Source organism: Callorhinus ursinus, unplaced genomic scaffold, assembly GCF_003265705.2.
Source record: "Callorhinus ursinus isolate GAN/ISIS: 27379988/994484 unplaced genomic scaffold, GSC_fseal_2.0 scaffold35, whole genome shotgun sequence".
Classification (NCBI taxonomy): domain Eukaryota; kingdom Metazoa; phylum Chordata; class Mammalia; order Carnivora; family Otariidae; genus Callorhinus; species Callorhinus ursinus.
The window spans coordinates 1,230,055-1,249,146 of record NW_027397097.1 but is presented as its reverse complement, the minus strand read 5'-3'; the positions used below and the strand labels follow the sequence as shown (position 1 = coordinate 1,249,146).

Below are 19,092 nucleotides of genomic sequence, written 5' to 3'. Positions count from 1 at the left end.
TGCACAATAAAATTCTATTATTATTAAAAGGCAAGTTTTTTTCTTTATGTGCCAGAAATTATGCAGGCATTTTAGATTCATTATCTCATTACATCCTTATAATAAGCCCAAGAAAAGCTACTATCACTACTTTCGTTTTTAAGAAGAGGGAAATGATGGCGCCTGGGTGGCTCAGTTGGTTAAGCGACTGCCTTCAGCTCAGGTCATGATCCCAGGGTCCTGGGATCGAGTCCCACATCGGGCTCCTCCTGCTCTGCGGGGAGCCTGCTTCTCCTTCTGCCTCTGCCTGCCACTCCCCTGCTTGTGCTCTCTCTTTCTCTCTGTGTGTGTCAAATAAATAAATAAAATCTAAAAAAAAAAAAAGAGGAAAATGAGGCTTAAATTGTGAACACATCCAAACTCTGACAGTTATTGGTTCAGATCCATCTCTGCCCTTTATCTAAATCCAGAGCCCAAGTTCTTAACCATCTGTGTCACATGACCATTTACAAATAACTATAATGATGCCCCCTCCCTCAACTTTAACCCAATCATCACTTTTTCCATCAAGACTTACTTGAGACCCAGGAGGTGATGACAGTCTTTTATTTCCACCTTGAGTGTGGGTGATAGAAAAAGAACAGAGATTTGAAGGGGCACATGCACCCCAATGTCCACAATTGCCAAAATATGTAAAGAGCCTAGATGTCCATCAACAGATGGATAAAGAAGATGAGGGAGATATATATACGTGGAACTAGAGGGTTTACTTATTATGCTAAGTGAAATAAGTCAGTCAGAGAAAGAAATACCGTATGATTTCACTCATATGTGGAATTCAAGAAACAAAACAGATGAATATAGGGGAAGGGATGGAAAAATGAAGAGGAAAACAGAGAGCGAGGCAAACCATAATAGACTCTGAACTATAGGGAACGAACTGAGGGTTGCTGAAAGGGAAGTGGGTGGGGGGACGGGGTAACTGGGTGATGGGATTAAGGAGGGCACTTAAGTAATGAACACTGGGCGTTGTATGCAACTGATGAATCACTGAATTCTACCTCTGAAATTAATACAGTATATGTTAAATTGAATTTACATAACAATTTTTAAAAAGGAATAGTCATATATTTGTGTGAAGGAGAAATGAGATATTGGCTTTGAATAGGATGTTCAGTTATTGGACTTGTCATGTCCTCATACTGCATTCACCAGGGTGCATTCACCAGGGTACATTCCCTTCCACCCTCTTCTGAAATTAGCCCCTTCATGAAAGTTTGTGAAAGAGCCCAGACATGACTATGGTTGACAATGGGATTAAATGCCCTTCTGTAACTAAGCTCACACCCTAAGTCCGATAGGTCTGGGTGTTGTCATGGGCGGTTGTCCCTGGCTGGAATGGGAGCACACGTCCACATGGTATTTCTCCTCTTTACTCCCAATCATTCGATGACATAGGGGGATGAAGCTGGAGATAGTTGTTATTTGATTTTGGTCTGTGGTAGACCCAGAAGATCACCAAGAAACACCATAGTGGAGTATTTCTGAGATTATTTGGCTAGAAATTTCTTAATACTAATCCTACTAAATGCGATTTAAGCCCAGAATAAAAGCCCAGGATAAAAGCCTTGGATCTCTATACACACTTAATGCTTTACGTAGTATAAATCATGGATTTATACCTAAATCTTTAGGCAATTTGCCAAAGAACTATCCCATGACAAAGGTTCCTTGTAATTCCTTCAGCATTGGGGCCGCTGATGGATTTGAATATTTTTCTTTATTTTCTCCAAAGTCCAGGGCTATGAACAGGAGATAATTCTGTAAAATAAACTTTTAAGTCTTGGACTTCTATAGTATCTTTTCATCAACTCCTAATTAAAAAAATAACAATAGTAGGTAGATTATATTTGGCACCAAAATTTACGTTCATAGAACATAACCTTTCTAAAATAAGTGAACTTGAGTTTGGCACTGGAGTCCAGAGTCCTTGATAAGGAATGGGGGAATGAGCACCCCTCATCCCAAAAGAACAAAGAAAAATTAATATGCCCCAACTAACCTTAGTGTTAGGTATAGGATTCTAAGGAAATAAAATAGCACAAACTCTTTTCCTAAAGTTTAGCTTAGGGGCAGTCAGTTGGGCGGCTGCCTTTGGCTCAGGTCATGATCCCAGAGTCCTGGGATTGAGCCCCACGTCGGGCTCCCTGCTCAGTAGAGAGCCTGTTTCTCCCTCTGCTCCTCACCTCGTTCACTCTCTCTCTCTCTCGCACTCTCTCAAATAAATAGAATCTTTAAAAAAAATAAAGTTTAGCTTAAACCCCTAGCTAGTTCCAAATTTGTTTTCCTTTAAACATTTTTTTTGGATGATATGAGGTTTGAATACTACTCTGGCTTAATCATTGGCTTCTTTAGATTATACTTTCAAAATACTAAGATTTCTTTTTAACCTTAGGTAAGTCATCTTAGATTTTGTAATGGTTTGTAAACTGAGGTTAAATGAGCATTTTAGATTTGAAGTCTAAAATATTTTAGAACTAAAATGGACATACAATAATTCTGAATCACTAGAATTGGGAGTAGTTGCTTTATTTTTCATGCATTACCACAAAATTCTTGTAGGTTTCTAACCTGAAGTAATTATCTTGTTATAGAACTTCTATGATAATAAATAAAAAGGGTCAAATCATAACAAAATAAGTATGAATCAAGAATTTTCCAAAAAGATCTGAAGTTGTTTCAAGGTTTGTATCTATCACTCCGTTTCCACTTAATCTCATGACTTTTACTCCATTCTTACCCGACTCCTTTCATGTCAGTTATCACACTGTTACTTTCTTCCCTCTGTCATTTTATTATTTCAATGTGGCTACTGTACTTCATGACCATTTCAGGACCTCCCAAACAAAATCTCTTAGTGTCCTTCTGTCTCCTCCTCCCTGCTCCCAGTTAATTATTAAGAGGAAATGTGGGATATTGCATTTCCATTTATTTAAATGGGGGAATAACCTGGCTTGAGAACTTTAACTCCTGTGGGCAGGAAAGTCCCAGTCCAAGTACTATTTGATTAAGATTTCTCACATTCATATTGCCATCATCCTCAATGAAAGGTGTTTTCTGGGGCAAACCAAAAAGATTGGAAAAGCTTGCCAGGGCAGATGAATTTTTCCAAGTCTTTACTAACAATTTGTAAACTGTCTTCAAGACGGTATTAGAGTATAATTTTATCATCTACAAATTGTGCAAAACATTCTCCAAAGAGAAGCTAGAAATCCTTTATCAAAAATGTCAAAGAAATAATCCTACTTCTGTGGCTTTGCAATTTTATGTCAAATATGAAAAGGGATACTGTATAAAAACTCATACCCTGGAGCACCTGGGTGGCTCAGTCATTAAGCGTCTGCCTTCGGCTCAGGTCGTGGTCCCAGGGTCCTGGGATCGAGCCCCGCATCGGGCTCCCTGCTCCGCGGGAAGCCTGCTTCTCCCTCTCCCACACCCACTGCTAGTGTTCCTGCTCTCACAATCTCTCTCTGTCAAATAAATAAATAAATAAAATCTTAAAAAAACCACAAACAACCTCATACCCTGATTTCCCCATTCAGATATTCTTCTCTCCACTTTGAGAAAATCCACAGTTATGGGGAATATATTCTAGCATTCTTCTTAGACTTTTATCACCACACCTCAGGTAAGACCCAGTTGCATGGGTGTTACTGCACTGGCTTCCCCAGTCAGAGTCTTTTTCTGCCATCATTATCTGTATGCCCCACAGATGCAGAAAGGTCACTTGGGTTGAGCGGACAAGGAGAAGTCTCTCTCAAATCTGTGTGGTGTGGACTGCATAGACAACGGGGTTGAGGATGGGGGGGATGAGGAGGTAAAGGTTGGCCAAAAGAATATGGATATGGGGAGGCACATGATGGCCAAAGCGGTGAGTGAGAGAAGAAACAGCCATGGGGATAGAGAAGACAAGAATGGCACAGATGTGGGAACTACATGTCCCTAGGGTTTTAAGCCTAGCTTCAGGGGTGGCCAACCCCGTTACAACCCTGAAAGTCATCACACAGGAGGTGGTGATGGCGAATGAATCCAGGATCAATACCAGGAAGCCAATTCCCATTCCATATAAGTTGTTGACTGTTGTGTCACCACATGCCAAGGTAACTATGGCCATGTGTTCACAATAGGAATGGGCAATGATTTGGGTCCGGTAAAGAGGCAGTCTCAGGCGAATCATCAGGGGCAGGGGTCCAATGTAGAGTACTCCACGGAGGAGGGCAGCCAGGCCCAAAAGACCCACTGCTGCATGAGTGAGCACCAAGGTGTGGCGTAATGGGTCAGAGATGGCCACATAGCGGTCAAAAGTCATGGCAAGGAAGATTCCTGACTCAACAGTGGCAAAGCAGTGAATGAAGAACATCTGGGTCAAGCAGGCATCCAGGTCAATGTTGTGGGCACCAAACCAGAAGAAGGCTAGCAGTTTGGGCATGGTAGATGTTGACAGGATCAAGTCAATGACAGCCAACATACACAGGAAGAAGTACATGGGTTGGTGCAGACTGCATTCCACCTTTATCACTGCCAGGATGGCCACAATTCCCACTACAGCCACCAGGTACATAGAGCTGAAGGGAATGGAGAGCCAGATGTGCAGGTATTGCATCCCTGGAATGCCAGTAAGCTAGAAAGAACCAGGCACCAAGCAGGCATTATTAGACATGAACATGTTTCAGGCAGTGGAGTATCCAGGAGATAGGAATGCTTATTAGATTTTTACTCTTGTGAGAGAGATTGTCTCTGAAAACTGTAGACTACTAGATTCTTATTTTCATCCTGTGCAATTGGTGGAACCTATAATAAAGAATTCTGAATGTCTACTTGATATATTACAGATTTTATTAAAGAAACTGTGGAGGTGCCTTTTATTTTATTAAGGAAACCCAGGTGCCTTTTATTTTGTTAAGGAAGCATTGGCTTCTCTAATAAAATAAGCTTAACCGACTTAGCCACCCAGGTACCCCAAGAGCGTGGAGTTTAATTCAAGTCCTGTCCTGTTTTAGGGTTGCCATCCTGCTGTTTCCCATCAGAATCTCAGCAATATTAAGTCTCAGACTCCCCATCCTCACCATGGTGACTCTTCACACAGCCATGTTTTTGCTGAGAGGTGTCACCACCTTTTTGGTTTTTACCTAGGCAAATTTCCCCCATTCTTCAAGGCCCATCCCAGATTATTTCCCTTCTAAAAGGCTTCTTTGGGATCTGTAGTCTATACCAGAGTGGGTGAGTCGTCACTAAATTCCCAATTGTCTCAAACAAGCCCATGCACATTTAAAATATTCTTATAATTGCTATTTATATTTTAGACATTTCCATGACAAATAAGCATAAAAATGCCCCTATGTATCCTCAGGGATTCCTAATTCTAGCTCCAACATAAATTTTTACAAGTTTGTTTACTTCCTGGTCAGCCACTGATTGGGTGCTGAAAAGAAAAATGAGTTTTGTGAACTTCAAAATGTTCCACAAGTGTTTTTGTTACATTAACTCACCCACTTCAGCAATTCTGTGAATTAAGTACTTTAATATTCCAGTAAGTGATAATATGTGAAGTCATTGTCCTTAGCTCAAATGTGAGATTCTGTGGATTTATTGGACAGATAGGAAAGGGAAAGATGTCCTGGAGGCCGCACCACAGAGGCAGCTCAGAGCACGAGCTTTGCCATCTAATAAACCAGATTTCCCATCGCAGACCTTTCTCTTACTCTGTATCTGGGCAAGTAGCCTACCCTCTTGATGTCTCATTTTTTTCCATATAAAATATGGGGAGAGTATCAACTACAAAGGATAATTATAAAGAAAAAATTAAATTAGTGTATGAGGTTCTTGGCACATGGCAGCAACTTTCTTTCCCTGAATTCTTACTGTTCACTATGGGGAGCAGATCAGAACTTTAGATTCTGCAAATTGGCATAGTTTCCTATGTTTCCCTGATACATGGGACATCTTTAAGGAGGTCTCAAAAGTCTAGGAATTATGTAGATGGGACAGGGACTTAAGGGGAACAATAAAAAAAATATACAATTCTATCTCACACCAAGGAGAAATAAGTGTTGTCTAAAAATATTGTGATAGACCACCAATCCAAAGCAGAAAGAGGCCTGATTACTCAATGTAAGGTAGATTACTTATCACAAAAAGAATTAATGTTCATAGGATGGACTTAAATTAAACCCAGATTTCTAACTGATTTGTGCCAGACCCAAATTTTGGGCTGGTAGAAGCAGAATATGAATATATATAAAAATAAAATCCACCAAGTTGATAACTGGCATCTTAAAGGGGTGGTTTGAACTAGGTTGTAGCCCTGGAATTGTGTCACTTTACCTAGAACATTATAGAGAAACATTTTCTGTGTCAGCCCGCATAAAGCCTTCCCCACCTGGACACTGGTGACCAGTGTCTGCAAGTCCTATAAGAAGCATCCTGGTAGGTCTGAGGCTCCTGAGAAAGAGGTTTTGTTATGGCAAAATAAATATGGATTAGCAGCAAGACAGAATTAGTTTCAAATGCTAACTGCTGTTTCTGACTCTGATTTAGGGAGTGTATACTCTTTGCCTCTGCTTTCAATCCTGTTTCCTAGTCTGTGAAATGAAGGAAGTAATAGCTACCGTAGAGTTGATTCATGTATTAAATGAACTGTTTATAAATGTGAGCGTGTGTGTGAGCATGCGGGTCAAGTGTTAGGAAGCCTAGTCTCTGGAATAGGCACTGTGTTCCCTCCTTACCTACTCCTCCCCTCTGTTCCACAGAACATCGACACATAGTACCATTTCCATAGGACCTTGGTGACTCCATAGCCTTCTTTCCTAACTATATGAGTAGCTTTTTTAACATGGGCACAGTCAGTTGAAGAGACCTGCTGATGGTATAAGGATCAGCTGAGGAGAGAAGGTTGTCTGACTGTGGGGCAAGAGACCAGAGGCCCAATAAGGCTAGAATAGTCCAATTTTTCCTCTTGTGTCCTGATGGACAGTACTAGGCAATGAGGTTCTTGCCTTCAGGTTTCTCCTTTTTCTTCATAACCCAGGCCAAATTGTGCTCTATTTATTCTACTTTTGACTAGACCCAGGAAAAAATAAGCCCTGGTTGACCCAGAAGACAAATATAGTTTCTGGAACTTGGAGTTTACTCCCAGTGACTTTGACCCCCCTCTCTGGAATGTACTTACCCATTGGGAGTGCTGTCCACAGAGCTCTAGGCTGTGTTCCTTACAGGGGTCACCTCTTGTCTGGATGCTTGGACAAATTTAGAGTCAAGGGAGGCCATAGCCCTGCTCTCTTCACTATTTTGTCCTGTGTCCTCTTTATCCAGGTGCTGAAAATAGCCAGTTATTTCCCAAGGGCTGCACAAAGAAATCTGTGCCCATCCCTCTGGACCTTTATTTATCCCACGTTGGGAACAGTCTTCAGCTCCTAATCCCACTCCACTCCCAGGACTAGATTATAGACTTAACTTCTATTCCCCTGGCTGGTGTTCTTGACTGTTCTCTGACTACCCAACCCCCAAGCCTGAGGTATTTTAAGGACTCCAAGGGGGACACTGGGAGAAAGTTCACAAAAGAAGGGTGGAAAACCACCAGATGTTGATATAATCCATATGGATACTTTAGTTATTCCTTATATTATTTTAAAAGAAATCTAAGCTATGCCTAGATTTACTTTATGTACTATGTATATTTCACCAACACTGTAATTTTCCCTTCTGCTTTTTAAAAAAGCATGTTTGCTTAAAAACAAGATTTGTGGGACACCTGGGTGGCTCAGTCAATTAAGTGTCTGCCTTCAGCTCAGGTCATGATATGGGGGTGCGCTGGGGGTCCCTGCTTCTCCCTCTGTCCACCCACAGCCCCACCTGTTCATGTTCTCTCTTTCAAATAAATCTTAAAAAAAAAAAACCCAAGACTTGTAATCACAAATTACAATGTGTGTCTATACAATGTGTGGTTACTTTTTCACTTCCCAGAGTAGTGGGCTCATTTCAGTTTTTATATGCCAAGTGGTACAGTTATCAATATTTTTTCTGTTCAGCCTTAGGATAGGATCCCAGAAGGTAGATTACTGACCATTGTTCAGGACAAATGAATCCTGTTGTCAAAGTGCTTTCCAAAAGCGTTCTTCCAGTTTATGTTTAGCCCAGTGTCAAATGAGTTCATTTGCTAAATTGCCCTTCAGTAATTTTTGAAATATCCATTGTGTAGATGAACAAAGGAAAACCTTGTTTTCATTTTATTTCTACAGTGTGAATGTTTTTCTGTATTTGAACAATTTGTGGCCAATTTATTTTGAACAGTTTTTTTTCCCATTTTTTCTACCACATAATATTCTTAAATGAAGTGGGGAGAATGATTTAATGATTTCAGAAAATACAGCAAGGTTGGAAATGTTCTCTTTTTGTTTCAAATTTTTATTTAAATTCTAGTTAACATATAGTGTAATATTAGTTTCAGGAGAATTTAGTGATTCATCATTTACACGTAACACCCAGTGCTCATCACAAGTGTCTTTAATACCCACCACCCATTGAGCCCATCCCCCTGCCCACCTCCCCTCCACCAACGCTGTTTATTCTCTATAGCTAAGAGTCCCTTTTATGGCTTGCCTCTTTTTTCTTTCCCCTATGTTCACCTGTTGTTTCTTAAATTCCACATGAGTGAAATCATATGGTATTTGTCTGTCTCTGACTTATTTCACTTAGCATAATACATACACTCTAGCTCCAACCTCTTGTTGCAAATGGCACGATTTCATTTTTTTTTTGATAGCTGAGTAATATCCCATTATGTGTACACACACACACACACACAGACACACACCCTCTGGTTCTGTTTCTCTGGAAACTCCTAAATTCAGCTTTTGGAAACTAGAAGAACAGACCTGTAAAGAGGAGTTTTCTAAATTGATTCTGGTGTCTAGAATTGATTCTCCAATCTGATTATATTTTAAAACACCACAATTTCCAGCAGTAAAGAAGGAATGAACAGTTCATGGCATGATAGGGCAATAGAGATACCTGAAGTAATACCATTGGATACTTGTAATCAAACACTTATAGGAGGCAAGGTTATAGGTGACCATGTAGGATAGCTTCAAACATTTGTCAAATTAATAAGTAGAATGGAATTGGCTGGTTATTCCTAATATCACTGGACAAAGTGGGGAAAAAAAAGATGAGCTCAGACATTCGAATTCCCAGCTCAAGAACTACATAAATGACCTGACAGTGTCTATGTGTGCCCTGTGGCCACAGGGCTGAGACTGCTGGGGAAAACAAACAAACAAACAAACAAACAAACAAACAACCTCACAGAATATTATCCTGGGACTGACTCAATTACAATGCAAGTTGAACTCAGTCTTGCAGGGTCTCTAAGAAAGTAAGGGTCTTGATTGGGAAGAAATGGGATCCTGAAAGTTGGAATGGGGGTATAGGAGAAGACCCTGATAAGGCTGGGACATTGAGCCCCTTCATTCTGATGAATCTTCTTTGCCAGTGGAAGAGGCCTCTCTACCTGTCTGAAGGGGATTAATCCTAAATTGGCTGAGGAAACTGTAGTGACTTCCCCTAAGGCAGTTGCCATACAGGATAATGCAGGTTCTCCTTAGGATCCACTTCCACTCTATTTTTAGGCTTATTACTATACTCAAGTCCCAGAAAGAGCCCTGAAGATGGGGTATACCATACCGTGTCACCTATGAGAAAGAGCACTACACTCCAAAAGAACTTGACTTTTCTAATTCATACAGACAAATCCAGAGAATATGTGTGGGGATGGATATTAAGGGTATTGGGTAATAGTTGAAGGAAGATAAAATGGGATCTGGTCAAGTTTGTGGAGGTGAGTCCAATAAGCAGAGACTCTAGATTTAATGTTGCAACTTAGGGAGTTAGAAAAGGTCTCTAACAGTTTGGTTTGTTGGCTGAAACATGGACCAAAAGGTGGCTCACAATAAATTAACTTAAAATGCCAAATTTGCCTTGAAAAACTGTACAGAAAGGAATTCAGAGACTGGAAATGGAATGTTAAAGTAGATTGGTTATTTAAGGTCTGCTCACACACCCTTACAGTGCCCAGAGAATACATCTTTCACCACAACGGTGACAAATTAGTTTGTGAGGGGAACCCCATCATCTTTGAAGAGCTCTGTGATTGCTCTCTTCTGCAGGCCAGGCCTTAGAGTCTACATTCAATGGGAGTAATTGGCTCCTGCCATACCAGTATCCAAGTGGTAGGGCTTAATTGCCAAAGACAAGGTGGGCATGGTTACGGTGAAGGACAGCAGAGTCAAAGTACCAATTAGGATTTTCTGACTAGTATAGACCTAGGGCTTTGACTAGTTGATCACAGTATTCCTAGAAAAAAATAATCAGACCTTTTGGGGAACTACTAGACACTGGCTCTGAATGGACACTAATTCTAGTATACCCCAAATATTACTGTAGTCCAATCCGAGTAGGGCCTATAGAAGTAGGGTGATTGAGTTTCAGCTCAAATCCACCTTACTCTGAGCTAAATGGGTACCCAAATTGATCCTTTGGTTATTTACCAATTTCAGAATGCATAATGGAAATGGACACACTCAGCAACTGGCAGGATCCCCATACTGCAGCCATGTAGGTTTCATTATTCTGGTTGGATATATTGGTAATAAAAGTGGCTATGCATGTGTCAGGGACAGGGGGTAAATGGGAAATCTGTACTCTGTTTAATTTCACTGTGAACCTAAAACTTTTCTATGAAATACAGTCTATTACATTCAGGTCCTTTTATCTCAGTGAAACATTTATGGGTCCAGTGGTATGAGGTCTGTTGAGATACCCCTTTCTAAGGTGAAGGACCAGCTGTTGCATTTGGCCCCTCCTATAATCAAAAGGGGAACAATGCCAAGTGAGCTTCTTTGTGTTTTCAGAGACATATTCCTCTTCTGGGTGTGTTACTTGGGACCACTTACTGAGTGATCCAAAAAGCTTCTCGTTTTCAGTGGGGTATAGAAATGCGATTTGCACCAGGCCCAGGCTGCTGTGCAAGCTGCCCTGCCACTTGGGCCATATGATCCAGCAAATCCAATGGTGCTTGAAATATCAGTGGCAGGTGGGAATGCTGATTGGAGCCTTTGGCAGGCCCTTATAGGTGAACTGTTGTGTAGGGCCTTAGGATTTTAGAGCAAAGCCCTGCCATCTTCTGTGGATAACAACTCTCCATTTAAGAAACAGCTCTTAGTCTACTATTCGGCCTTAGTAGAGGCTGAATGCTTGTACATGGGCCATCAGGTTACCATGTGACTGGAGATGCTCATCATAAATTGGGTCTTACCTGACCCACCCATCCATGAAGTGAGTGTGAACAGCAGCACTCCACCAAATACAAGTGGTCTATATATGACCAGGCTCAAGAAGGCCCTGAAGGTACCAGTTACATGAAGTTGTCCAAATATCCATGGTCCCAACCCCTGCTATACCTTCTCTTTCTATGCCTGTACCTAGGGCCTCATGGAGAGTTCTTCCTCATGAAGAGGGAGACAAGACTTAGGGCTCGCTTAAAGATGGTTCTGTAAAATATGCAGGTGCCACCTCAAAGTAGGGAGTATAGTGCTTGAAGCAGTCTTTCTGGGACATTCATGAAGGACAGAGGTGAAGGGAAATCCCTGCAGTGGTCAGAACTTTGAGCACTTTGGATTTATTTTTCTTGGAAGAAGAAGGGGCTAGAGGCACAATTACATATTGGTTCATGGGCTGTGGGCAATGGTTTGTCTGGATGGTCAGGGACTTGAAGAAATAAGATTAGAATAATTGGTAACAAGGGAATCTGGGGACGATAGACTTTTCTGAATGGGGAAAAAAAAAGCCAACAACAAAAAACCCCACAAAAAACAAACCAAGATATTTGCTCACCAAAGGGTGACTTCAGCAGAGGAGGATTTAATAATCAAGTGGGTAGGATGACCTGTTCTATGGATATCAGTGAGCCTTTTTTCCCCAGCCGCCACAAACACTGCCTATTTGGGCTAATAAACAAAGTGGCCATGGTGGCAGGAATGCACGGCCTCAGCAATATGGACTTCCACTCGCCAACACCAACCTGACTGTGGTCACTGCTGAATTCCTCATCTGCCAGTAGCAGAGACTAACACTGAGTCTCTGATATGACACCATTCCCCAAAGTAATCAGCCAACTACCTGGTGACATTGATTACACTGGACTACAACCATCACGGAAGTGGAAGTATTTTGTTCTTATTGGAGTAGACCCTTAAATAAAATCTTTAAAAAAGTTAATTATTAGAGAGAGAGAGAGAGAGAGGGAGAGAGAGAGAACATGAGCAGAAGGGTTAGACAGAGGGAGAAGCAGATTCCCTGCTGAGCAGGGAGCCCAACCTGGGGCTTGATCCTAGGACCTGGGATCATGACCTGAGCCAAAGGCAGATGCTTAATCAACTGAGCCACTCAGGACTTAACCTTGAATAGACAACTTAACCCTTCATATGATTTTTGCCTTCCCTGTACACAGTGCTTCCACCAAACTACTATATGTGGACTCAGAATAACTCATTCCTAATCATAGTGTTCTACACAGTATTGCTTCCAACAGGAACTCCATTCACAGCAAATGAAATGTGGCAATGGACATAATGTTATGGAATCCACAGGTATTACCATGTTTCCTGCCATCCTGAAGCAGCTGTCTTGGTAAAATAGAGGAATGGCCCTCTGAAGACTCATTTATAGCACTAGCTAGGGGCAATACATTTCAGGGTTGCAAAAAGTTCTCCAGAAGGCTCCATGTGCTCTGAATTAGCATCCAATATATGGTACTATTTCTCCCTTAGCCACTATTCACAGGTCTAGGAATTAAGAGGTAGAAATGGGAGTGGTACCACTATTATCCCTAACCTATTAGCTAAATTTTATGCTTTCTGTTTCTACAATCTTAGGCCCTGTTACCCTACAGGTCTTAGTTCTAAAGAAAGGAATGCTTCTGAGGGTGGAGTCATGAATCTGCGGGGAGATATTGGAAAATAAACAGAAGGGGGAGGGAGCCTCCATAAGCTGGAGCCTGGAAAGTGGTAACACCGGAGGGCAAAAGTGTCCTGTGCCTGGACATGGCAAAAATGCACAGAGAGGTAGTGGCTGGGAAAGGGCTTTAGAGCATCACTCAGAGAGGATCCAGGAGCTGTGGGTACCCATGCACAAGCATGGGGCCACTCCTAGTTTTAGAAACACCAAGGGCAGACACATGCCTGGGCCCTGGGGTCGGTCTCTGGGATAGTTGCTGAGGGCACACACCACCTCGGAAGGCTGAGGTTTTCAGCAGCGCAGACAGAAACAGAGACTGTGTGGCCTGGAGGGCTCAGTGAAGAGCAGACTGCAATTTCTCTGCTCTGTGACAGAGGTTTGGGTGAGGCCATTTTTGCTCTGACCCTCGGAAGAGGTCTGGAAAGCCGCTAGAGAACAAAACCTCAAAAAACAGGTTTCCACTGAGCCCAGTCACCCAACAGAGGGCAGGGCAACTCCGACCAAGCAGGGTTGCCTGAGAAACAGCACAGCAGGCCCCTCCCCCAAAAGACACGCTGGAAAAACAAGAGGACAACCACCCTATGGTCCCTACATGGGTGCATCTTGCCCGGGTTGTGGTTGATATTTTGGACTCTGTACATTCCTTCAACCACCTCTCAACAGAATGACTAGGAGGAGGAGCTCCCAACAAAGAAAAGAACCAGAGACAATGGCCTCTGCCACAGACCTAATGGATATGGATATAAGCAAGATGTCAGAGATAGACATCAGGGTAGAAATTATGAAGTTGATATCCAGGCTTGAGAAAACCATTAGCAACAATATTGTATCTCTAAGGGCAGAAATGAGATCTAATCAGGCCAAACTTAAAATGCTACGAATGAGATGCAGTCTAAACTGGATACTCTAACAGCCAGGGTAAATGAGGCAGACGAACGAATTAGTTATCTAGAAGATAAGCTGATAGGAAGGAAGCCAAGGAGGATTGGGATGAACAGCTAGAAGCCCATGAGAACAGACTTAGAGAGATCAATGATGCCATGAAATGTTTCAGTGTCAGAATTATTGGGATCCCTGAGGGGTGAAGAGAGAGAGGAGTAGAAAGTATATTTGAGCAAATCATAGCTGAGAACTTCCCTAATCTGGGGAAGGAAACAAGCAAACAAGCATTCACGTCCAAGAGGCCGAGAGGACCCCTCCCAAGATCAATAAAAACAGACCAAAACCCTGGCATATAATAGCAAAACATGCAAATCTCTTAGAGCCAAGGAAGCTATCCTGAGAGCAGCTATGGGGAAGAGATTTCTTACGTACAGAGGGAGGGACATCAGAATAATGTCAGACCTATCCACAGAGACCTGGCAAGCCAGAAAGGGCTGGCAAGACATATTCAGGGTACTAAATGTGAAGAACATGCAACCAAGAATACTTTATCCAGCAAGGTTGTCATTCAGAATGGATGGAGAGACAAGGAGCTTCCAGGACCAGGAGAAACTGAAAATATGTGACCATCAAGCCAGGCCTGCAAGAAATATTAAGGAGGATTCTATAAAAGAAGAAAGACCCCAAGAGTAATATAGACCAGAAATTTACAGAGACAATCTATGGAAACAGGGACTTTACAGGCAATATGATAGCATTAAATTCATCTTTCAGTAGTCACTCTCAAAGTGAATGGCATAAATGCTCCCATGAAATGGCATAGGATTGCAGATTGGATAAAAAGTCATGACCCATCCATATGCTGTCTACAAGACACCATTTTGAACCTAAAGACACCTCCAGATTGAAAATGAGGGGATGGAGAACCATTTATCATGCAAACAGACCTCAAAAGAAAGCTGGGGTAGCAATTCTCATATCAGACAAATTAGATTTTAAGCTAAATACTATAGTAAGAGATGTAGAGGGACACTATATCATACTTAAAGGGTCTATCCAACAAGAAGATCTAACAATTTTAAATATCTACACCCCCAATATCAGAGCAGCCAACTACATAAGCCAACTGGTAACCAAAATAAAGCATCATATAGATAATACATTATTAGTAGGAGACCTCAACACTCCACTCTCAGCAATGGACAGATCATCTAAGCAAAAGATCAAAGAAACAAGAGCTTTGAATGACACATTGGACCAGATGGACTTTGTAGATATATACAAAACATTCCACCATAAAACAGAATACTCATTCTTCTCAAACGCACATGGAACTTTCTCCAGAATAGACCACATACTGGATCACAAATCAGGTCTCAACTGATACCAAAAGATTGAGATAATTCCCTGCATATTTTCAGACCACAATGCTTTGAAACTGGAACTCAATCACAAGAAAAAACTTGGAATGAATTCAAACACTTGGAAGCTAAAGAGCATCCTGCTAAAGAATGATTGGTTCAACCAGAAAATTAAAGAAGAACTTAAACAATTCATGGAAACTAATGAGAATGGAAAACACATTGGTCCAAAACCTATGGGGTACCATAAAGATGGTCCTAAGGGGGAACTACATAGCCATAGAAGCGTCACTCAAAAAAGTAGAAAAATCCCGAATGCACAAGCAAAACTTAAACCTAAAGGAGCTGGAGAAAGAAGAGCAAATAAAACTTAAACCAAGCAGAAGACAAATAATAAAGATTAGAGCAGAGATCAATGAAATAGAAACCAGAAAAAAAGGAGAACAGATCGACGAAAGTAGAAGCTGGTTCTTTGAAAGAATTAAGATTGATAAACCTCTGGCCAGACTTATCCAAAAGAAAAGAGAAAGGACCCAAATTAATAAAATCATGAATGAAAAGGGAGGGAAAGGGGAGAGATCATGGCTAACATCAAGGAAGTAGAAACAATTATAAGAAATTATTAGCAGCAACTATATGCCAACAAATTAAGCAACCTGGAAGAAATGGATGCCTTCCTAGAAACTTATAAACTACCAAGATTCAACAGGAAGAAATAGACAATCTGAATAGACCAATAACCAGTGATGAAATTGAAGCAGTGATTAAAAACCTCCCACAAATCAAGAGTCCAGGGCCAGATGGATTCCCAGGGGAATCCTACCAAACACTTAAAGAAGAAATCATACCTATTCTACAGAAGCTGTTTCAAAAAATAGGAACAGAAGGAAAACTTCCAAACTTGTTCTATGAGGCCAGCATTACCTTGATCCCAAAACCAGACAAAGACCTCAGCAAAAAGAATTACAATATCCCTGATGAATATAGATGCCAAAATTCTCACCAAAATACTAACCAATAGGATCCAACGTACATTAAGAGGATTATCCATCACGACCAGATGGGATTTATTCCTGGGATGCAAGGGTAATTCAACATTCACAAATCAACGTGACAGAGCACATTAATAAAAGACAATATAAGAACCATATGGTCCTCTCAATTGATAGAGAAAAAGCATTTGACAAAATACAGCATCCTTTCCTGATTAAAACACTCCACAGTGTAGGGATAGAGGGAACATTCCTCAATATCATAAAAACCATCTATGAAAAGCCCACAACGAATATCATCCCCAATGGGGAAAAGCTGAGAACTTTTCCCTTAAGGTCAGGAACATGACAGGGATACCTACTCTCACCACTATTGTTCAATGTAGTACTAGAAGTCCCTAGCAACAGCAATCAGACAACAAAAAGAAATAAAACACATTCAAACTGGCAAAGAAGTCAAGCTCTCTCTCTCTCAGATGACATGATACTTTATGTGGAAAACCCAAAAGACTCCACCCCCAAATTACTAGAACTCATACAGCAATTCAGCAATGTGGCAGGATACAAAAATCAATTGCTTTTCTATACACTAACTGTAGAAAGAAAAATTAGGGAATTAATTACATTTACAATAGCACCAAAAACCATAAGATACCTAGGAATAAACCTAACCAAAGAGGCAAAGGATCTATACTCTAGAAACTACAGAACACCTAGGAAAGAATTGAGGAAGACATGAAGAGATGGAAAAACATTCCATGCTCATGGATTGGAAGAATAAAGATGGTTAAAATGACTAAACTGCCCAGAGCAATCTACATTTTCAATGCCATCCCTATTAAAATACTACTGGCATTTTTCAAACAGCTGGAACAAACAATCCTAAAATTTGTATGGAACCAGAAAAAACCCGGAATAACCAAGGGAATGTTGAAAAAGAAAACCAAAACTGGGGGCATCACAATGTGTGACTTCAAGCTATATTACAGCTGTGATCATCAAGACAGTATAGTCCTGGCACAAAAACAGACATAGAGATCAATGGAACAGAATAGAGAACCCAGAAATGGAACCTCAACTCTATGGTCAACTAATCTTCAACAAAGCAGGAAAAAATATCCAATGGAAAAAAGACAGTCTCTTTAACAAATGGTGCTGGGAAAATTGGAAAGCCACATGCACAAGAATGAAACTAGACCACTCTCTTATACCATATACAAAGATAAACTCAAAATGGATGAAAGACCTCAATGTGAGACAGGAATCCATGAAAATCCTAGAGGAGAACATAGGCAGTAACCTCTTCGACATTAGCCACAGCAACTTCTTTCAAGAAACATCTGCAAAGGCAAGGGAAACAAAGCAAAAATGAACTTTTGGAACTTCATCAAGATAAAAAGCTTCTGCACAGCAAAGAAAACAGTCATCAAAACTAAGAGGCAACCCATGGAATGGGAGAAGATATTTGCAAATGACACTACAGATAAAAGGCTGGTATTCAAGATCTATAAAGAACTTCTCAAACTCAACACCTGAAAAATAAGTAAAAAAAATGGGCAGAAGACATGAACAGACACTTCTCCAAATACATACAAATAGCTAACAGACACATGAAAAAATGTTCAACATCATTAGTCACCCAGGAAATTCAAATCAAAACCACACTGAGATACCACCTTAAACCAGTTAGAATGGCAAAAATTAAAAAGTCAGGAAACAACAAATGCTGGCTAGGATGTGGAGAAAGGGGAACCCTCTTATACTCTTGGTGGGAATGCAAGCTGGTACAGCCTTTTTGGAAAACAGTATAGAGGTTCCTCAAAAAGTTACAAATAGAGCTACCCTACAACCCAGCAATTGCACAGCTAGGTATTTACCCCAAAGATACAGATGTAGTGAAAAGGGACACATGCACCCCAATGTTCATAGTAATGCCCACAATAGCCAAACTGTGGAAGGAGCCGAGATGCCCTTCCACAGATAAATGGATAAGGAAGATGTGCTTTATATATATAATGGAATATTACTCAGCCATCAGAAAGGATGAATACCCACCATTTGCATCAACATGGATGGAATTGGAGGGTATTACGCTAAGTGAAACAAGTCAAGCAGAGAAAGACAATTATCATGTGGTTTCACTCATATGTGGAACATAAGGAATAGCACAGAGGACAATAGGGGAAGGAAGGGAAAACTGAAGGGGGAAATCAGAGGGAGACAAACCATGAGAAAACATGGACTCTGGGAAACAAACTGAGGGTTTCAGAGGGGAGGGAGTTAGGGGGATGGGGTAGCTGGGTGATGGGTATTAAGGAGGGCATGTGTTATGATAAGCACTGGGTATTATACACAACTAATTGAATCATGGAACACTACATCAAAAACTAATGATGTACTGTATGGTGGCTAACTTAACATAATTAAGAAAAATAAGACAAGAAAAAAGAAAGGAATGCTTCTACCTGGAGACAATGATTCCATTGAAATGAAAGTTAAGATTGCCACCTGGCCATGGTGAGATCCTCATGTATGAATCCAAAGGCAAAGAAAGGAGTTACTGTGTTGGCTGGGGTAATGGATCATTATTACCAAGGGGAAATTTGTACTCACTCCAAAATGGAGGTAAGAAAGACTATGTCTGGATATACAGAAAAGTCCCTAGGGCATCTCTTGGTATTACCATTCCCTGTGATTAAGGTCAATGGAAAGCTACAGCAACTGAGGCAGGACCATAAAGGACCAAGATCCTTCAGGAATGCAGGTTTGTGTCACTCCACCAGGTAAAGAACTGTGACTAGCTGACA

General features: G+C 41.0%; 1 protein-coding gene across 1 annotated transcript; it reads right to left on the bottom strand.

Moving 5' to 3' along the window:
* Nucleotides 1–3,796: 3,796 nt before the first annotated feature.
* Nucleotides 3,797–4,642, bottom strand: LOC112806092 (olfactory receptor 52M1-like). Its single transcript, XM_025848365.2, has one exon. It carries the CDS (start codon nt 4,640–4,642, stop codon nt 3,797–3,799), a length of 846 nt encoding a protein of 281 aa, XP_025704150.2.
* Between the last annotated feature and the right edge of the window lie 14,450 nt (nt 4,643–19,092).